Raw genomic sequence first — 27,804 nt, forward strand, 5'->3', positions numbered from 1 at the left:
CTGAACACTGCATACACAAAGAGAATGTTGAATCAATGCAAAGTCCTACATGCTTTATAGAGGATGTTTTCTGTAGATCATTGCATTTATAATTAATATACCTTTTGCATGCCTATAGCACTTTACATTAGCCTACATTAGAACTACTTTTCCAAGCATTTGCACAGTTTACAACATTGTACATATCTTTTTAAAATGATTTTTGCTGACACTTCATCATTTGCTGTTCCTCCAATTTGGTGTCTTCTGTGATTTTCACTTTTTCATTACATAATCGGGACATTGCGTTACTGATATAAATTAGAAAGAAACCAAACAATCCTCTGAATGACTCCACCCATGTCCTCACTTAATGTAGAGCACTGTCCTCTTCTTGTACTTGCTACCTGAAGTATATTAATCAACTTGAAATCCAGTTTTGTAAGCTACCCCTGATGTCCATGGCTTGTTTTCAAAATTAATCTTTGATACAGAATTTTATTAAGAGCGATTTGGAAGTCTAAGTAAATTATACTGCACACTTTGTTTGTGCCTACTGCTCCAGGTTCCTGTTTAAAATAATCTAACAAACATTTTTGACAGGATGATGATTTTATGGACCTATGATGCATTTTGTTTTGTATATTACTTTTATACAAATAGTCTTCTAATTTGTTTCCGATTACAGTTTCCATACTTTTGCACAAACTTAAGGCTTATTGGCCTACAGTTCCTAGGGTCTCTTTCTTTCTTCTTGCAGACTCTTTTGGTAATTTTTCTGTCAACATTCAATTTCCATTATGAAGCAATTGCCAGAATATGCTTAGGAAGATTTATAAGTAACAAATGTTTTTCATTTCTTTAAGTACTAGTGCTAGTGTTTATTTATTTATTTTTTTAATGTCTTCAACATAGAGGGCCTGAAGCACTGGAATTCATAAATGAAGCAGATAAAAATGATACTCAGCTGTAAGGGAAGATGGAAATCTTCATGTCATTTTCCTGACACCTATATCTGTAGATTTACATTCATTATGCACTCTTTTCATTTTTCAGCTATTATCAAATTAGAAAGCTATCAGACAACAGGAATACCGAATGTGCATATGATCTGAGAATTGTGAATGAAATAATGAGCTCTGAAGGCAGGGACATTTTTTAGTGGTATGTGTTATACCAATAGTAGATTTTCTTTCTTGTTTATATACATTAGAACTATTTCCGATTAAGCTGACTAAACTTATTAAATTTAATGAAACCAAAAAATAATGCAACAGGATCCTTTTTTTTTAAATTTTATAACTTCTCGCAAATTCTGGAATCACAGATAAAACAGAAAAACATGCAAATGTAAAGCATGAAATCAACAGGAATTCTAAGTAAAAATACATGCTAAAATACAAATTTGGGAATTTTTGTAAACAATACACGATAATTTGAAGAAGCACAGTATTGTAAAAAGTAAAAAAATAATCATTTTACCATTCAAGTTTCCTGATATAACATTTTATTGCACATGTAAGCAGCTAGGCATACAGTATCATGGCTTACCAAAGGAAATCCTCCAAACTGCAGGGGCAAGTGGTGGGCTGTTTGTTCACTATGTAATCACGACCATTCCAACAAACAGAAGACTTTCGGAGCCTCAGGTATTTTTCTTTATAACCTAGTATACAGCCATCATTGGGGTTACTGAGATCACTGGAGTGTGCTAGCCACTGAACATAATCATTCATGTCACCTGAGGTGAGGACAAATTGAAACAATACAATCAGAATTTCTGTGCCATCTAAAAACAGGAAAAAAATAATGTAAATCACACTTAACTTACAGTCTCTGGTAAGAAGCTCTTTGAAGTCAATAGTGATGGACACCCAGAACTGTGAAAGCATGCTGTCCCGGTAACCCCAGATGCTGACATTCATTGATCGAGCTCCCGGTTCGGAAGCTAATCCTGTAAAGTATATAGGATCCTCTGTGAAAGTATAGTTGTACCAACATTGGCCTTCATCTGTGGAAAACCTGCAACAAAAACACACTTTCATATTATGACTATGTACTGATACTACTATGATCAAGAGTCGGACTATTAAAAAGTTTAAAGGTGACTCTTGATGTTTCCAAGTAACATAGTTCATAACAGAGCAAGTCAAATTTTCAAAACTACATTAGAAAAATTATTATTAAACTTAAGCAGTACAATATACTATTTTGTTTTTGTGAAGTATTGAAATTGTACTGAACAAATAAATCAATGGTGCTTTAACAAAACCATTTTCACATTTCTGTTTATGACACCATGGTCCATAAATAAAATACATTTCTTTTATTTCAGTTAAATTAAATTCCATGCCAAAAACATCCATCAATATCAATAAATCTATAGGAGTATTACTCACTTTGGCACTGGGAACATACAAAAATGGTGTACAGGGTATTTATAATCTAAAACTCCACAATGTTTAAAGCCACAATATCATATCAATAAACAAAACAGCAGCAGTTAAACAAAATGTATTTATAGAAACATGAATAACCAAAGATGACTATAGTGTATAGCTTACTGTATAAGATTACAATCTGCATTTGAGATTTTCTCCCCTGATACTGTGGTTTTTCTGTTATCTTAAAGGAAGATACAAATTACATTTATTGGATACTCTAAATTGGCTCACTCTCCATCACCCAGAATGTATAAACGAATGGACCACCATAGTAGGATGCATTACCTTAACTGTTAATGTGGCTTACTGATACAGATATCATCCTTTTTATCAACCTCTCATCTGCTGGACTTTTCTGTTTTGTAAACCAGTCAGTACTGGTCATGGAGACACATTTGTAGTAATTAACTGGAAACGAGTTTTCCTTTAATGCCCCAAAAGAAACAAAGATTAGGTTGAGTGGTCAAAGCAGCCCTGTGTCAGTGTTCAAGTGTGTGCGCAAGTAAACCCTGCACCCCCATTAACAGAGGCTTAATAACTCCAAATGATGTAAAACCACTTTGAGGTGCCAATATTACATATTAAAACTAAATCAATTATAATCATATTGCTAATTTACAGGCCTCCTGGACTATATTCCTCATTCACAGCAGAATTTACCACCTATAAATTTACACAGACATAAACGTAGATTCACTCGGCATATTTTCTATCTTAATTTGTCCCTTGATTTATTTTCAAATTTTGAAATGTCTAACATACCCTCATAATGATACATTAGCTCGAATTAAAAAAGAAATAGATAATTTAATTGTATATAATGTGATCCTGTATTTTATCTAATGCATAGACAGAGTTTTAGAAATATCAAAAACTTGTTAAATAGTTGCACTGAAAATTATTGAGAAACAGAAGAAAAAAAAAGAAAATTGGAACTAGCACATCAATTCATGCAAATTTTTTGATTTGATGTATTTCTGCATAAATAAACTTAATAGCAAAAGATTATAGAGAACAAGCAAGGATCTTCAACATCTAGCATTACTAGATCAAACTACACAGTTTTCCAGACTGCATCAGTAACTGTAAATTAGTGATACAGCAGAAAACATTGCTAGTAATTTCTAAAATAAAACTAGCAATCACAATTTACAATGAAATATTGAAAAAATAATGAGAACAATAACAAAGGGTGTATGTAATAACATGTAAATGTCTTTACTGGCTAGCACTGTTTCTGATGCCTTCAGAATTGACATTACCAGTTAGAAAACTGACTTGGACCACAAAGCAGTTTCATTCATAATAATTATAGTCCTCAATAAGTGCAGTAGTCTGAAGGTGGTACTTCTTTATTCCCGTCCAAAGAAAGTTAAGATGGACAATGTAAGAGTTTAAAGTGCAAGGATAACACTGTCTGCTCTCCATCAAAAGGTAAAATTCTAAATTATTATATGTACTTTGACCTGATAACTCTTGGCTGTAGTTTCATCTGCTTGTTTATTAAATGAGTTAAAACAGAGGATAACAATTTTCCTGGAATACATAAATTACTTCTGACACAACATAGAACATTCCCTCAACTTTCACATTAATGTGATAAAAATAAAGTTGCGGCTCACTATGTTCAAAAAGTTTATTCATTTGGTTTTAAGTGGAATTGAAGGCTGCAAAATTTTACTCACAACAGTGTCCAAAATTGCACCAACATTTATTCATACTGCCACTATAAGCATCATGCTTAGAATACATCAAAAGCAACTCCAGATCTTGGGTCTCTACCCTGGCTATAAATACATATTATAGCTGGATGCAAAATACTTCCAATGTATGAAGCTGTAAATTGATTTATCTTCCCTTTAACATTGTTATGTTCTTCAGGAATTAATCTGCTGATGTGTAAAATTGTTATACCTTTCAGAGATAAGCAAAATAGCATTGAGAGTAGGGTTATAGTACATCTCAAATGAGAAAAGGCTAGGACACCACAGCACTTTAAGAGACAATGTAGCTTACTCCAGTCTTTTTTAATCTTACTATTTTACTACCAGATGACACATGAAAGTTCAAATGACTTGAAAGAATGTGAACTAAATCATCTGGAATTATGTGGAAAGGAGGACAGCTCACTACCTAAAGAATAGTGTCCTTTCAGAAAGAATTAACATACATACAAAATGCACTATACATGCTAGTGAAGAGACTATTAAGTTCATCAAATTCATTTGGTAAACTAGTACTTTAGCTGTCTCAATAGATTATCAATATACTTTCCAAAAAAAAAAAAAAGTCAAAGAAAGGACTCTGTAGCTTGCTTCTGATTCCCAGATTCTTGTCTGTTAAATGCACTTTACTTTATTTCCACTGATGGTCTTGTAAACATGATTTACTATTTAGAATTGAAAGAACCGTGATGGTTCAGTTTTCTCAATACACACACAACCATTTTGTCTCCAAACTCTCTCCTCTTTTGTCCACTCACTGCTTCATAACTATTACAGATATATCAATTTGCAGTATACTGTAGTTTTAATCACTGCATTGTATAAACAGCTTCAACTCTAAAGTATTTTTATTGAACCAAGTATAACTAATAGGTTTCTAGTGAGTTGTGGATCTATGCTGGAGCACTAGGTGTATGGCAGGAATCAATAACGAAAATTAACACTCAAACATTAACATTTTAAAGTCACTGGTTAAACTAATTTGAGCAGCTTTGGAATTTAAAAAGGAAACCAGAGTATTCAGTTACCTCAGTTATAACTTCTATATAACAGTAGGTCAGCCATAGTTTTTCTTCAAAATACAAGGTTGCTGCTAGTTAATGGAAAATAATATAAACGTTTTCATTAGAACTTCCAAGAGTAAATATTCATTTCCTCCTTCACAGTGAAACTCACCTCAGCAGTAGAGTTGCACAATATACCGGTACAGAAAAAGTATAGAAATTAACAATTTTTTAAACAATACAGTACCTGTATGTCATTAATTCCAGTACCGGAAGTAAATGGTAGTTTTCAAGCGTATGAAAAACAAAATGGTGTTATGATAGGGGTTTAATAAGTTTTTAATGATGTTAAATATAAGCAATCATAAAAATAGATATGACCAGCAGACTCCTTGTCCTCCAAAACAACTGCAGCAAGCTCTAAGGAAGTTTGAGGTCAAATGGAATTAAAGAAAAAAAAAAAAAAATCTAAATCAAAAACCTAATCATGACAATTGACTGCTATGCATCCTTGCTTTCTTTCTTAATAGCAGATGCATTTATTTTTCTTGTTATTATAGAACAAGGATTACTTATTTTTAAGCTTTTATAATATCACCACTTCTATTTTATAACAATTACATAAAACCATAAAGATTTCTGCACTATTCCATGATGCACAATCTGCAAGAAGCCAAGAATTGGTGACATTACTACCAAAAATATTGGCAAATAACATAAGAAATGCCATTAGTAATGTGCTAATGTAATACATCAAAACAAACAAGGGGAACTTTTCAACAGCCCAAAATTAATTAACCATGTTAAACTCAATAATACGAATCATTTTGAAATAATGGGTGCGGCACGGTGGCGCAGTAGGTAGCACTGCTGCCTCTCAGTTAGGAGACCCAGGATCGCTCCCCGGGTCCTCCCTGTGTGGAGTTTGCATGTTCTCCCAGTGTCTGCGTGGGTTTCCTTTGGGTACTCGGGTTTCCTCCCATAGTCCAAAGAGATGCAGGTTAGGTGCATTGGCGATTCTAAATTGTCCCTAGTGTGAGTGTGTGTGTGTGTGTGTGTGTGTGTGCGTGTGCGTGCATGCCCTGTGGTGGGTTGGCGCCCTGCCCAGGGTTTGTTTCCTGCCTTGAGCCCTGTGTTGGCTGGGATTGGCTCCAGCAGACCCCTGTGACCCTGTAGTTAGGATATAGCGGGTTGGATAATGGATGGATGGATGGATAGTATTTAACACACAAGCAGTAATGGAGAACTTTACATCCCATTCCATCTTTAAATGTTCAGACATTAATAGAATATTATTAATAGAATAATATTAATAGAATATTAAATGAAAATCCATTTGAGCATGGGAAAGGTGCTATATACACAAAATGTATTAGTATTATTATTCTCATTAAATAACCAGAAATTGAACACTGCATGAAAGAGACTGAAAAGATCTAAATGGGTGTGTAACATAAGGTATTGAAAATCTACCTAATAAAGTCTCATAATAATATTTACAAACCCACCAAATTCTCATTTTCCAAAAAATGGATAACATGTTAAAATACTACTACAGATGCATCTACAGTATTGCTACCACTCTTATTTTATACTGTACCTTTGACAGCACACCTTATTGCTGTTTTGTAAAGGACATGTGAATACACAATAAAAAAAAAAAAATCAGAAATTAAATTAACTTTATATGGGCTAAGTCTTAATAAAGAGAAAGATTTACTTCTTTATCTTATACAGTAGGTTTGTTTTACTCTGCAGATTGCCCAAAAGGAAATAAACCAATCAAAAATAAAAAAAACAAATACAACACACATACATCCAACTGCCACAACTATGCATTTAATACATATTTGTTTATAATGTTACAAAAGAGAGGTCAGACATACACATGAAAATAATACTACTACAACAATACTGATTTTCAACATCATCACTGCAGCCGTAATATGCAGTATTAGATAGCTGTTACTTGCGCCTATTATACTTGGAACATATTAGTTCAATGTTGAAGACTTTCTCAGATGTTTGATGAATGAAAAAAGTCACCTGAAATCTCAGACATGCAGATTTGCCCTACTCAATAAAAATAAAATTGCATGCTGTTGAAAGTATATTGAAGAAAACAACACATTATCCTGGATAACTAACTATACCTTAAATCAATAACAAAAACTAAAATAATATATTTAGCTACAGTAAGTGTCACGTGAAGAGCAAGCAAAACTATCATCATATACATCACCTTCTTTCCTATAAGGTTTAACAATTTAAGTTTATTACCATATATGTCATGGAACATTAGGTTGTAAAATTATTGGTACTGTATTTTGAAATATTCTAAAGCTAAAAAACAATGACTTAGACATTCATACTTAAACAAAATAATAATACATCTACAAATAAAAAGAATGAATTTAGTGACTTACTTAATGTGCTTGATTGGCTGGTTGGCATTGTGTTCAACAGCAACAATGAGTCCTCCTGAGTCAAGAATGGCATAATGATGGGGCCCATTTAAAGCTTTAGTCCAAGAGTATCCTCCATCATCAGAAACATATACATCAGGTGTCATTAAAGAGATAGCATCACCCACACTGCCTGTTTTATAAATAAATATAAAAAAAGCATAAGACATACAGTATATCATGGATTGTGAAGCAGATAACAGTATAAGTACTTAATGAATGTACTCATAATCTTATGTTAAAATCATATGTAGCAATTTGCCATGTTAACTTGTTCATTTTCAAAAAGACAGAATGTAAAGCACAAAAAAAAAAACCAACATGTAAAAAGAACCCTGTGCTGCATTGAATGGCATCTAAATAAGGCAAATCTTTTTAAGTGAAAGGCAGTGATACATTAGCTGTAAAATCCTTGGGTGGAAAAGATGATGGAAGGGAGCAGTAGCATATTGAAGATCTCTTATATAGCATGCATATCTGAACAAAACAAGAAAGCTCATTGCCCTTTTTTTCTGTATGCTACTGTGTATTTTTTCACAGAAGTAAACTCACTTACATTACATTAAGCAGTCAAGTCTAGTGGCTTTATTGTCATACCACCTTTACAGAGTACTGCAGCATACAATAGCGCAACATATACATAAACAAAAGACAAGTGTAAGACAGGTGGACAACTATACTATACTGTAAATAGACAAATAAATTATAATAGATACGTGAACAGATAATAGTAATTTATTATTCTTATAGAATGTAATAAATAACAGCAGCCAATAATAAAAACAACTGTCGTTAACAAGTGTAAACAATGTAATACACTCCTTCCTTTTATATGCAGTAACAAAAGCCATATACAAGTCATCATTCTGGATTAACCTAGTTAAAAGGTTACCATTTAGTGGTACAATTCTGTTAACATTTAACATACTCACAAATATTGGCATAGTTTACAGTTCTTGAGTAAGCAGCCTTGTTAATTTCTGCACATTAATTAGTATGTAATGTAAAACAACAAAACTCAATAGGTAATTCCATATCACATACATTATACAGTACCACATTAACAAAACAAAGTTTTTTCAAATCTGATATGGCAAAAGTGTGCTAAATTGTTACTTGAAGTACAAACCTTGACAGCTTTTAAAAACTGCACATTGCAAAAATCTCTCTGCTAGCTGTCTATACAATCTGATGTTCTTATGACATTACAGTATAAACACATTGTTTGGTAAGAGGATTGCATGGATTACAATAGGAAGAGACAGCCTTATTGTTTCCTATGCATTTAACAAAGCATGTAAAATGCTATAATTAACTAAAGTTTTACTGAAATGTAAAATTAATTTTATGTATGCCAGTTAAAGCAGTCACCATCATGGCAATCATTATTTTTGAAGGCATTATTTTTTGCAGAAACATGGGTAACTAAAATAGCTTATCCAGGGTGTGTTAAAGAAAGAAAAAAAAGGCAGATTGATTTAAAAATAATAAACTTACCATGGGCAATGACCAATCCCACTGCATTGGGCTCAGACAGAGGCAGCATGGGTACAGGGAGTTTCTGCGACATGCTATAAGTAGCATGAATGTGGAGGCTGCACTGTTGGATAAATCAACATCTATGGTTTTTAAAGTATACTAGACATACACTAAGCATCACAGGCACAATTTTTTTTTCTTTTACTTCATTTCCATTACATGGATTGACAACAAAAACAATGACGAACAGAAGAGTGAATGCCCAGAGATTGTAGTATATACTGTAAATAGTACCTGCATAAATTATTAACCAAGAACTAATTTAAATTTTAACTGGGCAAAGTAAAGATATTATTGGGTACTATTGATACACAGAGGTATCTGTCCTCAATATGTGATTACTTTAAATATTCATGAAGGCTTAATACATACAATAAAAACTTGGGCAGTACACCAACTGTTTCGGGATTAAGTCTTTGTTGGTAAAGTTAATCCTATCAGTCAGAAACCCTTGCCACAAAGTAATTTACAGCTGGAGTTACAGCCATGGTGACAGCCTGAGGGAATGCAAAGCATTCCTCAGCCCCATAATACTTCACACAACTTGTGCGCCTGTGGATGCTTCTGCTACACAAACGCTGTACCGTTTATACTTGCGCGTGTATTTTACATAAATCTGTAAGATTCCACCAGGTGGCAGTGCGAGATATCATCACAGTGAGAAAACGTTCGGCTTTGCTGTGTTATGAATTGCCTGAAACATCCATTAAATTCAAAGGACACCTTGCCACAATATCTCTGAAAAGGGTGGATGTTTAATGATTAAAACCATCAATCCAGGGATAAGCCCATTCCAGCAAACATCAGGCGCAAAGCAGAAAACAATCCGTGGACAGGGCATCAGCTCATCGCAAGGAATACCAGCAAAAACATACACTAGCAACATTTTAGCATCACCAAATCCCCAAACCAGGAGTACACTGTCGAAATCTACCAGGAAAACATGTAAACTCCAGGCAGGGAGCACCACAGACACAACTCCCTACTACAAGGCAGCAGCGCTACTGCTCCACCTCATTGCCCCCACCCCCCACATGTGTAATTATTAACATTATTCATTAATTAAATTAACGATTTAGCTGTAAAATGTAATATACATATTTTAATGCATTTAATCATGAAAATAATATCAAGTATAAATCTAGGTATTCTAAATGCACAAAGAGCTAAAATATCATGCATTTAATGTGTGGCAATTGCTGCTTGCTACTGATGTCAGTTCAGGAGGAAGCCCCACAAGCATGTAGCAATTAACAAGTGGGTCAGAATTAAAGAAGATGTTTACAATGGTCTACTTCAATGATAAAATAAACTACAAGATTAAAGTGGACATTTCAAGATTAATGACGAAATTTCCACTTTAATCACAAAAAAAAAAAAAAAAAAAGATTACAGTACAGTGGATGGTATGTGAGACCTTTAAAAAGTATCTTGTTATTACATTGGGGGAAAAAGCAATACTTTAATATAAAAATGCCACAAATACATTTGTTTATTGGCATTCTGCTTCACCACACCAAACCATTAATCAAACATTGAAGCACGCACAATGACCCTGTAGGATCTGCAAAGCAGCTGGCTGTCACATGTAGATAGTAAAGTGAGACTATGATGTCACGTTCTGACTTGATCACACTGCGGCACCCAATTTTTTTAAAATTTTTTTTTACTGGTACTGCAACTCACGCATGCATCATATTAATTTCCAAGGACGTGCTCAGAGGACGCGTCAATGCTGGGAACACATGGCAGTCATGATCCGTGCACGTACACGTTCTGAGCATGAAGTATAAACCGGCCCTAACACTTCACAAACACACTGTGTAACTGAAGTGTATCACTAGTTCTGAGTATCTGAGGTCACTTCTCTTAGTTTTTGAAACTGAATACATTGTTCATCAGATTTGCTTATATTTCATGTAGTATGGTAAGTGGGTGCTTCTTTCCAACTTGGTATCAGGTGATGAAAAGGCGAGACTAATATTCTACCATTGTTTTTAAAAACTCAGAATTGTCTCTCACCTTTGTGCAAAGAAATGTGTTTTTCAGGAAGTAGACCCAGAATGCGTTTATGTACTCTAATGCAAATCATTTCACATAACTATGAGCAGCGTCTGAGAACACTGAACAGTTTGCAAAGACCATGCTACACACAATTGTATAGAATATAAATCAGCCTTCTGCGAAAACTGCCTAAGGAGCAGGAATTGAGTTTTACATATGGATATGCCTAAACATTGCCATATTACCTTTAACTATTTAAAAAAAAAAAAAACACAACATTAGTTCCATTCTACAAAGTATTTTAAGACTAGCTCATACAACCCGAATTCCAAAAAAGTTGGGATGCTGTGCAAAATGTAAATAAAAACAGAATGCAAATCTTACAAACCCATGTTTTATTCATAATAGAACATAGAAAAGACATAAAATGTTTACACTGAGAAAATGTACCATTTTAAGAAAAGAATAAGGTCTTTTAACAAGAGTCTGCGAATGTCTGGGAATTGAGGAGGCTAGTTGCCGGACTTCTGGGAGAGGAATGTTGTCCCATTCTTATTTGATATAAGATTCTAGCTGCTTGACAGTCCTGGGTGGTTTTTGTAATATTTTTAATTTTATGATGCACCAAATGTTTTCTGTTGGTGAAAGGTCTGGACAGCAGACAGGCCAGTTCAGCACCAGGACACTTCTACTATGAAGCAATGCTGTCATCATAGATGCAGTTTGCAGTTTAGCATTGTCTTGCTGAAATTTGCAAGGCCTTTCCTGAAAAAGACGTTGTCTAGGAACATATATTGCTCTAAAACCTGTATATACCTTTCAGTATTGATGGTACCTTTCCAGATGGGAAAGCTGCTAATTCTATATGCACCAATGCACTCCCTTACCATCAGAGATGAAGGCTTTTGATTTAAGCACTAACGGCATCCATGTTTTCCAAAAGGAATATAAAATTTGATTAGTCTGATCACAGAACAGTTTTCCACTTTTCCTCAGTCTATTTTAAATGAGCTTTGGCCTAGAGAACACAGCAGCATTTCACATAAGACTTCTTCTTTGCACGACAGAGCCTCTACCTGCATTTGTGGATGGTACAGCGAATTGTGTTCACTGACAATGATTTCTGAAAAGGCTCCTGAGCCCATGTAGTGATTTCCATGACAGAATCATGCCTGTTTTTAATGCAGCGCCTTATGAGGGCTCGAAGATCACAAGCATCCAAAATTGTTTTTCAGTCTCATCCCTTGCAAACACAGATTTTTCCAGATTCTCTGAATTATTTAATGATATTATGTACTGTAGCTGATGAAATATTCAAAGTCTTTGCAATTTTCTGCTGAAGAACATTATTCTAAAATTGTTCCACAATTAGTAGATGAAGTATTTTGCAGAATGGTGAACCTCTGTCCATCTTTACTTCCGAGAAACTCTGCCTCTCTAAGATACTCTTTTTATACCCAATCATGTTACTGACCTATTGCCAATTAACTAGTTGCAAAATGTTTCTCTAGCTGTTTCTATTTACTAACACTTGCTTTTCCAGCCTTTTTTGAGATGTGCTGCCACCATCGAATTGAAAAATAAAGCTATTATTTTAAATGAAATAGTAAAATGTTTCACTTTCAACATAGAAAATATATCATATGTTCTATTGTGAATAAAATATTAATTTAAGAGAGAGTTGCAAATCATTGCATTCTGTTTTCAATTATATTTTACCCAGCATCCCAATTTTTTTAGAATAGGGGTTGTACAACACAAGCTGGTAGTGAAAGTTTGGATAGCCATACAATAAATAACACAGGTTTAGTGGGTTGTGTGGATTCAGAGTCTATCTCAATAACATCGGTGGCAAGAAAGAAACTAGTTCTGGACAAGATACCAACGTGTCACTCTTACTAATGATGTACACTCTAAAAAGGCCAATTTAGAGACTGTGGAGAAAACATGAGTGCTCTGAGAAAACCTTAGCAGATATGGGTGTAATATGAAAAGTTTCACACAGTGACTGGGCAAGAAACTGAACCCCAGCTTAGGGAAGCAGAAGCACTAATCAGAGTAGCACCAATCATCATATTACTTACTTTAGTTAACTTGAAATTTGGCAAATGTACTTTGTATTCTAAACAAAATTACACAGCTCAAATTTTTAATGGTTGTTTTTTCAAGGTTTTTCTTTGCTTATATCATTTAAGTTAATAACAACACTTTCAGATGCTTAACTGTTGCAACAAATAATAACACAGAATTTAACCAAAAATAAAATGACAACTATAGCGCTCAATGATTATGCAAAGTTTTAATTTTAACATTGGCTACACCAGTAGCATGGAAAAATAACACCTTGAATCGTGATCATTGCTCTGTTGCAAAGCATATTTGCAGTGCTGCACAAATTTTTGCAAACTCTAAAAGTAAAAGCATTAATCAACCTTAACATCTGTACATTCAAAAATTATTTATTACTTACTGAAGGGAATACATCTACTCTGTCATTATAATATCCATTCAACCCTTATTTCCCTCGACCTTTTAGTATTGGACAAAGGCATACTCATTAACAAAAGTAAACTGGTATACCTAGAATCATAGTCCCCCATCTCTATTTGTGTTTTTCTAGTCACTCATCATTCTTTCAACACCAGACAAAAGTGCTTGATCAATTAATTAGTGTCACTACATTTGCCCCGTATATGTGTATCATTATGGGAAACCACGCCACTGGTACCTGCACAAACTTTTACCACATTCTATAACTGACAATTAGTTGCACCCTTCCATCAGTTATTAACTGTTGTAAAGGAGGTATTTGTTAGGGTCGATAAACGTATGTGTGTGGTGTTCGAATTGTCACAAAAAATTGAAATTATCAAATAAATACGAAAATGCTTCAAGCATTGCTTCAATTTACAGAGTAGGAAGAACAACAGTAAACGATATAAAGCGTGATGCTGACAAAATTGAAAAATGTATTAAAATGGAAACCACTGCCGATAATGTTATTCTGCATTAATGTTAATGTTCTTCTGTACTGTAATTTTCTTTTTAAATTCTGTTCTATTATGTTGTTTTGTTAATATATTGTGATGTGCAGGCAGCTTAAAATGTGATGTGGGGGAACAGATAGGACAGAATTTTGCAACTGATGAAATAAGGTGACTGACTGGTATAGGGAAAGCTTTCTTTTGTTGTTTTGGAGGAGTGCTAACACAGATAACATAGTAAAGGCAGGGCACCATTTGTTATGGAACAAAGACTAAGTAAAACCTAGAAAATTCCAGTACCTTTGATTTGTATTTGCTTATTATGCTAGTTGTTACAAAAAATATATAAATTTTCTTAATAATATATTATATTTTGATAATATAGTTTTGTAAATAAATATGATTATTCGCCAATCTACTGTATATCATTTTTAAAGTAGCTGTTCAGTTATCTGTCTTTTCTCTTATCTGTCACAGCCTCGGTCCCAACCTCTGACAGATAATCGATATTTTACAGTACATTCTTGTTGATAATGGTGCTGGAGAGTGGCAATGTGTTAAATGTTGGCTGGACATGCTAGGAAGAATTTCACTGTCCTCTGTACACACTGCTACAACAACAACAATTATGTAAGTCTTACCTTTTCCTTGTCTTTGGCAGTTGAATCGCATTGGCCATTTTCTGGCTTTTGAATGGGATTCCACTCACCTCCCTGATCAAAGGTGATCACTGTCTGTACAGAGCCATCTGAAACAATATGTACAAAATAGCACATGAAATAATATTTTAAACATTTAATTACAATTGCATTTACGCATGTTGTATGATGATGCTATGGTTAGCACTGCTGCTTCACAGCTCCACAGACCCGAGTTTGATTTTTTCCCCAGATGCTTTTACTCCTACATCCTAAAGACTAATCGTGGTACTGGTAAGTGGTAATATACTGCATGTTGATTAGACCATGCATGAAAGAATTTCATTGTAATATGTACATGTGACAATTATCTTTATATACACCTGTAACAACATGCAGGTAGGGATAGCCGGCAATATTAACTTGCCCCAGTGTACTGTCCCAGGACCAAGGCAAGTTCCACATGTCTTTAAATTCTGCTTATGTTACTACATAATACTCGGTTCACTTAGCACTAATATTGGATCCCCTCTAAACATCCTCTTGGCCTTGCCACTGCCTTTAATACTGTTGACTATAACACACTACAGCATAAAAAAATACTATGGTAGACTTACTGGTATGTGCTACCATCTCTGTGGAGACATTACGTTTGCTGTGCTTAGGGCTGAGTTAAACTATTTACAGCCTCTCTTGTAAGCATTTCAAGGTTCACTTTTTGATTCACATATTATCAAAATGTTCATGCTGCCACAGGAATACCCGATTACCACCAAAGCATCATGTACCATACCTACATAATTTTGCAATCAGTCAAGTTCTGCTTTTTCAATAAAGCATAATTTCAGCTAAAAGCATAACAGTTCTGCACAAACTTGAATGGGTCAGAGTTATGGGGACTGAACCCTGAAGTAATGAAATGTAATTCGGATGGAAATATATAGGGTTTCAACTCCTGCCCTTTTTTCACTATTTTGTAACACTTTTTTGCTGCACTTTGCAACACTGCAAGCCTGTGCACAGGATGCAGACCATTTTTTTTCTAATCAAATACCATGTTTATAATTGCACAGACGTTCGTGGTGTAAGCTGAGCAGACCATCAGTTGTTTGCAAAAAGTACACTTCTGCCATCATTTATTAAACAAGTAATAGAGTTTGCTGAACTGCAGCTAATGTGAACAGTAGTTGTAGATGTAGTAAAGGACACCAGAAAATGTGACAATGCATACTAAATAATTGAGAATTGCTAAAAATGTTCAAATTAAAATAAAATGACAAGCATATGTAAAATCTGGATCAGTTTTTAACTGACTGCAACCAAATTTAAACAGTAATGTTTACTTTGCTCTGCTATACGATATCTAAAAAGAAACACAAGTTGTTACAGAATGCTACCTTACAATTTCATAGCACTTTTAAATCTGGTCACTTTAGTTTTGGAAAATATTTATTTTACAATGATAACTATTTCAATGGGGTAATGATTTTAAATTTATTGCATTTTTATCAATTCTTTCACTGAACATGTACCACACTTTAAAGGATTTTCCATTTACAGGATAATTTAACCAAGTAACAATGCTTGGTATACCTTTCTTAATTGCAGAGTAAAATATCACACCAGTCTTCCTCACTGAGAAAAACAGTTTTTAACTGGATCATTTAAATTTGTCACTCAACGTGCTAATGTGAACATAACAGAAATAAGTAGAGAATGTAACTACACTTGTAAAGGTGGTTTATGATGGCTTTTACTGTAGAAAGATGAACACATTTTGCAAATATATTTAATCCTGTTTTGTAGCTTACAGTTAGTCTGAGCATATCCCGGCAGCATTAGGCAAAACTCAACCCTGGATATGACGCAACTACTTTTAAAGATGCGTTACAATACACCACCTCTAACATAAGCTCATTCTGTGTCATCATTTACACTAGTCATTACGAGGAAAACTGAAGTGCCCAAGACAGACCCATGCAAATTCTACACTACTGAACTACTATTCAACCACTATGGAAAGATACTTTATAAAATAATTTTGTTTCAGGTAATGAATGCAGAAAATCTCAATAAAGTGAAAATATACTTAACACTACCAATAACATTAGATAAAAAATTTCCATAAAGGCAGGCAGGCTAATGTACCAACAAAGGTTTCACTGTAGGTGGGAATCAGCTTGCCTGGCATTCTAAGAAAGGTCTATATTTTATGGTTATTTCTGTTCACTTGTGAAACCATGCCATGGACAATGAAAAAAATCTGAGCCAGAAACATTTCTTACAGTGGGCAAAGCAGTTTTGTGCAATTGGGAATTTAATGTAGGTGGGAAATACAATGCAAGATGGAGCACTGTGGCATACACCAGGTAACAAGTGAAGAGCTGTTGTTCATACTGTATTAGACATAATTAACAGCATTCAGCTGAGAGAATACCCATTTTATAGAACGCAAACTTACCTATACAATACTCCTCTAAAGAGTAGAAATAAGGTAGAACTGACTTTTCTAGTATTTGTGTATTTGCGCCTCAAGATGTGCTGATCACTTTTGTGACTAAACAGAAAATCTACCCTATCTTGTAAAAGATACATCAATGAATATTCTTTCTTGTACAAGAAAACATTGTGCTGTAGGTATGCAGCATTGGTCCTGGAGTAGTGCATACATTCTTTCAAACATCATAACAATGAGTTGCAAATAAAAGGGTAGCCAACCTGCTACCATTTGCACATCTGAATTTCTGCCACATAGAAACAGTTCAAATGAACTTTTCAAAAAAAAAAAAAAAGAAAAAGAAAAGCAGAACTTTTATTGAGAGGAACAGAATTTTATGCTCATTTTCTCTTGAAAATAAACAAGAAACGTGCGGATAGAAATTTGATGTGATAGAGCGTAAGCAGGAAATCAAATTAATGCAGATATTTTATTAACTGCAAGAATTAGCTTTCTAATTATGAAAAATGTTGAACTGAAAATATACAGTGCATCCACTGTGGCACTACAGGACCATAGGTTTTTTTCTGAAAAAAGGATATAAAATCTTGATAAATAAAAATTGGAACTAGAGTAAGCCCAGCCCAGCCTAAATATTGTTGCTATTGAAATTGGTACACATTCTATTTACTTATAATTTATGGGGTCTTAAAAAAATAAGACTTGGAAGGCTAATGTGAATCTTACTGGGTAAAGATGTAGCAGGCTACATTTCAATGTAAAGTGAGAACCCTTTCACTGAATTACATAAAGTTTTAATATTCAGAATGAGAAATCATGAGACCTGGAGAAAACCGTAACTACCACTCTTGCTGCTCATAGTCTTTATAATTAATCTTCATTGACAAAACAAAAAACACTGAGACCTTACAAGTGGCTATTGAAAAATTAGATTCAGATCCTGCGATGGGCTGGCGCCCTGCCCGGGGTTCGTTTCCTGCCTTGCGCCCTGTGTTGGCTGGGATTGGCTCAAGCAAAACCCCATGACCCTGTAGGTAGGATATAGCGGGTTGGATAATGGATGGATGGATAGATTTGGATCTAAATGTATTTAGTAATTATTAACCAATTTCATATATGCCTTTTTCTAAAGTACTGGAGAAGAAAAAAATAATATAATAGCTTCACAACCTCATCCTTGCCTTAATCGCTACAACCTACTTTAAAACACTTAAGTCTTTTTTTGGCCTCAGGCATGGCATGGAAGGCTTAAAAAAGCCTTTAACAAAATGAGTTAACATCCTCTGTGGCACAAAACATTACAATTTTGCTACCACATTTAAAAGCTTCTGACACTATCATCCACGTGATTCTATTATTCCTTTGCTGTTGTTCCTCAGTAGTTGCCTTAGTTCTTTAATGCTGTATCATTACAGTCTGAACTCAGATGTGATGTTCCTCAGAGTTTACTGTAGGGACTGTTACTGTTTTCTCTGTATATGTTACATTATATTATGTTACCATTACTAGATACAAATTTTAATATAATTTTCACATTCACTCACATGAAAAGGAGAATCACCTATACCTATCAACCAAACCTAACATTACTAAAACTTCATCTTTAATGAACTATAAACTATCAGCTTAACCTGCAAGGCCTTATTATTGATGGCATGCAATGTAGATGTTATTGAAATGTATTTATCCTTTAATAAACCTATTACCAGACTATTCAAGAAAGTATTTCCATATTTTGCAGAATCCAAATCAAGTTTTAATCTAAAGAACAATTATTATTGCACTACTTTATTCACAGGCTCTTATAAATCACCCATTGCATCTGATATTTTTTTTTAACAATTTACAGCAGTTGAGAACAAAAATACAACAGAAACAATTTATTTTTTTAAATACTTAAAATATTTTATTACTCTATAGCGTTTTTAGATGTGCTAGATGCACAGTTTTTAGCTTTATTCTCTACTTATGAACATCAAATTTTCAAAGAAGACAAATGAAAAGATGTACTTCCAGCATGACTTGTTTATTTTGATGGAGTTCTTGTTAACTGCAATTTTTACTGTTAGTACAATATTCAAACAGATTGACTTTCTTTATATAAGCAATAAGAATCTAAGTGTTTATAATATGGATAAAGGGAGCACGTTTTAAAATAAATTAATAATACAGCGAATTTAATCTGTAATTTAATAGGGCACCACAAAGGCAAGAACAAAGACTACTTCACGTTTAAGGGCAAGACAGCATCTCTGATTTCCTTCTTCCAATCTCCTTTTCTTTTTTCAGTAGATTAATTATTAGAGAAAAAGAAAGGAAATAAAATTCATTATTAAAAAGGTGGAATTCACTGCATCTGATCATTACCCATCTTGTTAAAAAAATGTAGGTAGGGAGGTGCGAATGAAACAACTTAATTAGGCATTTAACCAGGATACTTTTATGCAACAATACAACACCTATTTAGAAATTGAAACGATAACCTAAAATTAGAAACTGGAGGAGAACAACTGTATAAAACAGAAGTACTTCTTCACTGACAGAAATGAGGAGACCCAATTAAGAAATTATTTGAAAGTAAAACCAACCATAAATGCACTGCCACAGAGGTGAACCTCGTGGTAATTTCTTAGATCTAAAGGTCGCACATTCTCATAGCCATTATATACTGACTCACCCTCAGCCAGAACACTGGTCATGTAAACGCCACGAAGTGATGTTACATTGGTGAAATCCGTGTCTCCACCCGTTGTAGTATACAGGTGCCTTTCCAAAGACTTGGAATATATAATTCCACGGTCATCAGAAACAAATATTGTTCCAAAACCTGTATCTATTTGAAAACAGACAAGAAAAACATAAAATGAGAAAACAATATATATATTTTGTGCCTTTTCTCAACATACGATATTATGAAACATCAAACCTTCTTTAATAAACACTTGACTATTGCTTAAAGTCATCCTTAAATTTTAAAATGTCTTCTATTTGTTTAGTAATAAAAAAAAAAGATAACTCTTTAACCTATTTGTGCATAACTGGAATGCCAAGAGATATCACAGGATGATTTTGTCATATTCTGTAAACGTTAAAGCCCTTGAATCAATATATAGGGAATGAAAAAGAAGTATATTAGAAGTAGTGTTTAGATCAGATATAAACATGTTAACACCTAATGTGCTTTTGGCTTAAACTCGAGCCTATTCATTATGTTTTCAACCACATCAATTATGCTTAAATAAATCAAACGTAAGATACAATGTTTGTTTACTATTGCAGCTCAACCAAATGGCTGCCCCTATATGCGAATTCCATAATAACTAGGATTTAAAACAACATTGTCTAGGTCACCCAAAATACCATTTTTCAAAGTGAATTCTTGCCTTAACAAATGCATATCGATAAGAGTAATCTACATTTTTTCAGCCCAGTTAATTACTTTTTCTTCACTATTTACAAGAACCTCCAAGTTTTTACAAAGTAATGCAATTCAAGGATCTGTAGCATGAAGCAAAACAGGTACTGTATTGCTTTTCAGCAGCCATTCTTAAAGTGAAATCACTTAATAGTATAACATAGGAGAAGCCAAATTGATTAATAAGTAAAAGATGCTATTCATGTTAAAATAAATTTCAACTTCACTTTCTCTTCTTGTGCACTGTCACATACTGTATTCCACTGTGTTAAAAAGGCAGCAGTTGTAGTTTAATGTTTCTATGGTTTTAAACAGCCAACACAGGCAGCTCCATGGATGTTACTTCAGATGGTTAAATATAAACTACCACTCTCTGCTTACACAAAGTTTGCATTTTTGATCTAAAAGGCACTAAAGAAGAAATGTACAGCTGCAAACATTAAATACTGCCATGCTGTATTTACTAATTAATTATGTGAATATTTTCAGCTATGTGTCACCAGAATAAGATTCATAGCTAGCACACCTTCAATGAAGTTTAGTGTACTTTCAAAGACAAGCAGACTAAGTGGGTTGACTGTTCAAATGTGTGTCTGTGTGCCTGCAATGAACAAGTACCCTGTTAAGCTCTTGATCCTGTCTTATACCAAATGTTGCCAAGATGGGCTCCAGCTGCCATATAAAATAAATAAATAAAATTAAAAAAAAAGATTTTAAATGCACATGGAGCCAAACCAATTACATACAATTACAATATTTTAGCAAAATATGTTTTCTTGACATGCTGACAGTTCTTAAATGAGATCTGGTGTATAAGATATATTATAAACTCTGCATTATTTGTTAAAAACAAATTATGATATGTACTTCTTTTACTTAACTACTGTAATTTAAAAGAGGACAAGGCAAGACAGGACTACTGGCATTGCTGTAAACTGTGAATTGAGTATGTATAGCTTTTTATGTTGTATATTAGTGAAGGTGCTTGGTTATTATTTTCATTCTGTTTAAAGAGCTCTACTATTCTGATATTGAGTTACATTATTAAACAACAGACGGTCATGTTTAAAATAATGAAAAACGGAATAGTTCAATTTAAATCTGTAGATTCCACTCACCCATGGACATCTGTCAACAAAGAAGTGACTAGAAGTTTCAAATTTTGGGTTAGCTATTTCTTTAAGGGTTGCTTTAAAATATACCCATGTGATACTCTGACTCAACCTCTCAACAGCTGTTTAAGGGAATGGGGAAGAATGTTAAAGGTACAAATTATTTATTTAAATAAATCCTTTCAGTTTATTGCCTGATAAGATGTAATGCCATGTGCATGCTTCTTGAGAAGACATAATAGGTTTAAAGCATTCCAAAAATAATTCAACCAAACAAGTAGTCTTGATGAAAATGGCAGTCATCTACTTGCTATAAAAGCTTCCTCGTGATCTACTGCTTGTCTTCCAAATTAAAAAACATTCTGGTGCATCATTTTGTGTGAAACTGGCATAGCCTTTAAGCAACTCCAGTAAGTTTAGAAATTGTAAATAAAACAGCATAAAATACAAAAAAAAAAAATGTAAATTTCTGCACTTAAATTAAATACTCAGAACAAAATTGCCACATCTGGAAAGTAAGGGATAGCTTGTTAAGGAATACCCAGAAAGAAAGGTGCCACAATTTGTTTTTTTTTGGAACTTGTATTTACTTTGCTATGTACACACACGTTCTGAAGATTATGGAAGTAAAACCTCGGTAACTTGTTGCTTTTGCAGAAAAAAAAATAAAGGCTTGAACTGCTATAAGAATTGAGGCATACAATGGTTATCAGAGGATAACTAGTACCAAAAAATAAAGTTTATATTCAAGGCGTGAAACCACAGTTCCTTTAATTTGAAGTCATGAATAACTGTAGTTGTTCTGCAAGAACTGTACAGGACTTTGATTTGGTTATTGGAAATCCTATTTATAAAAAGACACCAAGTGTGTCCTAAATGAAATATGTTAAAGAATTGTTTTATTCTCTAACCAGAGCTAAACTAAAATTAAATATCCTCAAAAAAACACAGCTTCAAACAATTAACATTACACTCTGTGACTTGTAAATGAGTTAAAGTGAAAACTTTTATAAATTTTGCAACCGAACAAATGAAACAATATGGCAATCGCATTTTGTGATTAAAATATTTAATGCAACACCCACCCCCTTGTTCATCCACATGCATGAAGACCATGTCATCATTCGCTGCCAGGATTGAATAGAATTGTTCATGCCCAACAGGGGGAAGTTGAGCCATATTCCATGTCTCTCCTTGGTCCACAGATACATGGATCCTTCTCATTGTGCCCTGTTTTTTTATAATAAAAGAAAAAAAATGGCAATTCTTTCATTAAGGTCTGTGCTGTTAACCATGAGGATGACTTGGACTCAGAATTCTGAATTCTTTTATTTCAGATACACTTGAGGCAGACATGGGGTGATATGTAATGACCTGGTCTATAGTGTTAAGCCCGAAAACCTCTTGGGAAAGTATTATGCCGCCAACTAGCAAATGAAATGAAATTATGTTGCAAAAAATCTTGAATATTCTTATTCATTCTACCACTTCATGGCAATTCATCAATATCCATGAGTGGGGCAGACCCTCCAACCAAAAACACAAATGCTATATAAAGTCAGTTTCAAAACAAACTGAATAACTATGAATCGAGTGATAGTGATGGTAATGTGAACTGGTTATCAGACATTGACATGGATAGTGATACTTGCAGTGTTTTTGGCTTGGCTACAGGGCTCATTTTTATTAACCTTTTTATCAGCTTCTACTAGTAAGGTTCACAGTGGTAAAAGTGTGAAAAGACAGACCAGTAGGCCAACATGCTTCCACAGTGATATAACAGATAAACCTCTTGTAAATAAAAATATTTTATATTTGCTCACTCAGGATCCATGTTATCCAGTATTACAATTTTTTTGAAGATCTGATAACATAAAAATGTTTTAATGCATAACATAAGATAGGAGTTAAATACTATTGCACTGTGTAATCACTACAGAAAATTAAAACACTACCAACACCTCATCTATTTCAGTACAAGATAATTTATTCAAATTCTTAGCTTTACTGTTTTCTGGTGTTGCTTTACACTATAAATACATTAAATATTAAAAAACAAACATAAAAACAAGGGATTGCAATGCGTGCTTACCACTCCAGTCATTACAGATGCAAAAACAAAACGTCCTCCAAGGCCAAAAGAGTAGATCTTATCTCCAATGGTCTTAAACGATTCCCCAAAGTCGGAGGTTTTTTTTAAAATCAACATGCCTCGGTCAACTGGAAAGATTCAAAAACAGTTTATAAATAACGGCTTGATTGAAACTTGATGGTGACATTAAATTACAGTAACATGCATCATTTTTTTCTGTTTAAATCAAGTGACCATTAACACTAATTCACCTTCACCATTCATTGTTTTGACACGTAAAGACAAAAGACAGCCATATGTATTTGAAGTACGGATTATAACTGTGTTACACTGAAAAATAATTTCTGTGCCACATCTCACATTCATTTTGGTGAATATTTCTTTATGCTTTACTGTTAAATATACCAAATGAAACACAGAATGAACGCAAGTTCCCTCAATACTCCACATACAAAGCACTCTTGTTTTTCTACTGAATGACCAAGCTACAGCAAGAATACACTTGAACTTACTTCAGACTAAACATAAACCAGCATCTCAAATACCATCTACATGCTAACGGGACAAAGGGTGTGGAAGTGATACTCTAAATATGTTAGTTAAGACAATTTATGCCCCTACTCCAGTATGAAGAAAGACAATTTTATCAGAGGCAGAAAATGATATTTTTAGAGAGAACTAAAAGACAAGGTTTACGGCAAAATACAAAAGAAAGTTTTTTTAATTGGCAAGTTGTCAAATGTATACCATTTAATAGGGTTTTTTCTTTATAATATACTGTATACAGGACATACAGTCATAATTTGATATAAATCATTAACATCATCAAAAATGAAAAAACTGAAGGCTAAAAGTTTTCATTACAAGTACAACAACAACATTTATTTATATAGCATATTTTCATACAAACAGTAGCTCAAAGTGCTTTACATATTAAAGAATAGAAAAATGAAAGACACAATTATAAGACAAAATAAATCAACATTAATTAACATCGAATAAGAGTAAGGTTCAATGGCCAGGGGACAGAAAACAAAAAACTCCAGATGGCTGGAGAAAAAATAAAATCTGTAGGGATTCCAGACCATGAGACCGCCCAGTCCCCTCTGGGCATTCTACCTAACATAAATGAAACAGTCCTCTTTGGATTGGATTTGGAAAGTAGCTTTAGAATGTTGACCGAGCACTTTTTCAGATTATGCACTATTTAGGCAATGTCTTTTGTTGGAAGCATTGGAAATTTAGAATTCTACCACTTTTCATTCACTACATGGGTTTCTCCCAATGCACATTTTACTTAAAAAGTAATTAACTGGCCATCATACGTATGCCTTAACACTTGTTTATTAGCTGATGGTTAATCTAGAAGAGCCGAATATGTGGATGGCTATCAATCTTGACAGATTCTTGATATAGTTTTAATTCTGACTTGTAAAAAAAACAAATAATAATGTGTGGTGGGTGTGGCAACATGCTATCAGTGCATGTTCCCAACCTTGGCTAATTTAGTATACATTTTTATGCTATCTTGCTTTAAAATACACACTTTAACAGAATTTTTTAAATGAAAAAGGCTATCCAGAGTTGTATTCTATTTTGCTCCTGATGGGTTGGATAATGGATGTTATCGAGATAAACTCTGGCTCATTGCAACCCTGAACTGAATTAGATGGTTTCAAAATGGATCTGTGTTATAATAAAACACACTAATAAATAGGATTGCAGTTGCCACAGACTTGCTATCATCCATTGATTCAGCTTTTAATAAGTGGGGAGATTGGAATGTGGCCATCAAAAAATATTATTTATTTTAATATATTTAATTTTAATATGTATCATCATAAATTGAAGCTATAGGAGACCTATAACAGCATTGATCTTGGTAAAACTTGTTTGCACAATTCTTATTAACCTACTGTTTGAATGTTTTATGTGATTTACCTACTTTAATGGAAGAAACAACAATAGATTTCTGGTCTAGTAACAAGTAGGGTTTACAGGAATATTTTTCTAAAATATGATGCAAAACAATATCTTATCGAGAAGTTGCTGTTGCATAAAATAAAGGGCATTTCCTTATAATAGAACACAAGATTGTCAGTCTTACTGCATTACAGTTAATAAAAATGGAAAGGAAACCTACATGAAAATCAAAGAACAATCAAAAGTCAATACCTTTGAGTGTGCATAAGATTACATTAACAGTTAAAGAAAGAGAATGAAGTACACTATATGAAGATAATGCAAAGTCTATAAAAAGAAATGGGTTAATTCAGTTAGAATTTTTTTTTTTTTACTGTTAAAAATTTTATGCGACTATTAAAGGTACTTACTGCATGAGCCATTAGGATTAGTAGTGAAGAATACTGTATGGTCCAAATCCCTAAAGAAGAAAAATAGAGTTAAAGATTTTAACATATTTTTACCATCCTTTCATGGGTTATATACTGTGAATAAGTTGTAATGGTCTAGTCTTACCATTTTGCAAGGCAGACTACATCATGAATCTTCTTCCATGTTTCCCCAAAATTCAATGAAATCCAAAGATCATACTAGTTTAAAAAATACACAGTAACAGTTTAATCATACTGAAAATAAATTTACAATGGCACAAAGCAATCTAGCTATTATAATCCTTGCTCAGCCCTATGACATTTCAATGCCAAAAATGTGAATAAATCTACAGAATGAAAACCTAAGGATCATTACATTACACTGAGACCATTTACATTATTCTTTAAATACTCATGAAATTTTACGTAAAGTGAAATTGTACTCCATATAAGACTCTACCATAGGCGGAGTTTCCTTCGAGAACGTGGATGGAAAACAAAAACACACCAGTGTCCATATTATTCTGTACATGAACCCAAATAGCCTGCTCCTTGAAAAAAGCCTATCATATGGCTGTAACTTAATATATACAACATGATGAAGCTGATGTCACACTGTGTAAGTTCCACTTGTAGAGTAAGTATGTCAGATTTGCTGAATGAAGTTACTGATCTCGTCAATAGATTATGCCTATTTACCAAACTGAAATTTGTTGGGCTGGGCATGCCACATTTACTGACTGCGTACAGACTTTTTTGTGGTGGATGATAGCATACTGCCTTACAGAGCTTGTGCTATATGTAGGGTTAACAGGTATGGTGAGCTATTCTATTTATGAGGTTCAAAGCCGTTGTTTTACATATTCCTTATTGCTGTATCGTATGCATTGTACTTCCAGATGAGCATTCATTGGTTGTCAACTCTCATGCACATAAGTCTGCTCCTACAAGTAAAGACAAAAATCAAAGAGATGAATTCTTGTTGGAGTGTGTAATGGACTAGTTGGAGTTTATTATTAGGCATGTCTCTTTGTGCGACTAACTTCATAAAGAGTGTGCCACCAACCACCTCCAACTGACTAAGATTATGTAAATGAAAGCAACAACTAAAAATCACTGAAAAAGTTAGGTAAAGTGACAAGTCCTACACAGGCACTGTCAAAAAGTTCAGATGTTGTTTGAGCAAACATACAAGATGCATGATACAAATACAAAAGCTGTCCTCATAGGATTTTCTTGCATTACAGTCTAGAGTTTATAGAAAATGGACAGACAAACATCCAGTTAGAGTAAGGTCTATGGGTGAAAATACAGTGGTAATGAGAAAGGTCAGAGTTAGAAGAAAGATCAGAAATACTTGAATAAAAGCTCTCCTGCAACATATTGGATAATGAAATGGATGGGCTATGACAATGCCAGGTTCCACACCTGTCAGGTAATAACAAAAAGATGTGGCAACAGTAGGCACATGATCACCATAACTGCACAACTGATAATGCAAATAACTTTATCTGAACTGACAAATTTTAACTTCTGCTGCAAAATACAAAAGACGGATAGTAGGATCTGGAGACTTATCAGATTTCTCTGCTTTCAAAAAAAAAAAAAACTGA

The 27,804-nt window shown here is 33.8% G+C and overlaps 1 protein-coding gene across 2 annotated transcripts in view; it reads right to left on the minus strand.

Annotated features, from left to right (window-relative positions):
• Positions 1-27,804, minus strand: part of sort1b (sortilin 1b) — a 102,711-nt gene that overhangs the window by 14,661 nt on the left and 60,246 nt on the right. The window contains exons 6-15 of one of the 2 annotated variants that reach the window (XM_039748558.1): positions 26,337-26,410; positions 26,192-26,241; positions 23,859-23,986; positions 22,852-22,996; positions 19,917-20,066; positions 14,785-14,891; positions 9,114-9,216; positions 7,578-7,749; positions 1,811-2,001; positions 1,531-1,720 (exon numbers count right to left, since the gene is read on the minus strand). In XM_039748558.1, the coding sequence (XP_039604492.1) occupies positions 1,531-1,720; positions 1,811-2,001; positions 7,578-7,749; positions 9,114-9,216; positions 14,785-14,891; positions 19,917-20,066; positions 22,852-22,996; positions 23,859-23,986; positions 26,192-26,241; positions 26,337-26,410 (1,310 nt within the window). Of the gene's footprint in view, positions 1-1,530; positions 1,721-1,810; positions 2,002-7,577; positions 7,750-9,113; positions 9,217-14,784; positions 14,892-19,916; positions 20,073-22,851; positions 22,997-23,858; positions 23,987-26,191; positions 26,242-26,336; positions 26,411-27,804 lie in introns of both variants that reach the window. The other variant, XM_039748557.1, reaches the window with a different exon arrangement.

Source organism: Polypterus senegalus, chromosome 3 (genome assembly GCF_016835505.1).
Source record: "Polypterus senegalus isolate Bchr_013 chromosome 3, ASM1683550v1, whole genome shotgun sequence".
In the NCBI taxonomy this organism is placed as follows: domain Eukaryota; kingdom Metazoa; phylum Chordata; class Cladistia; order Polypteriformes; family Polypteridae; genus Polypterus; species Polypterus senegalus.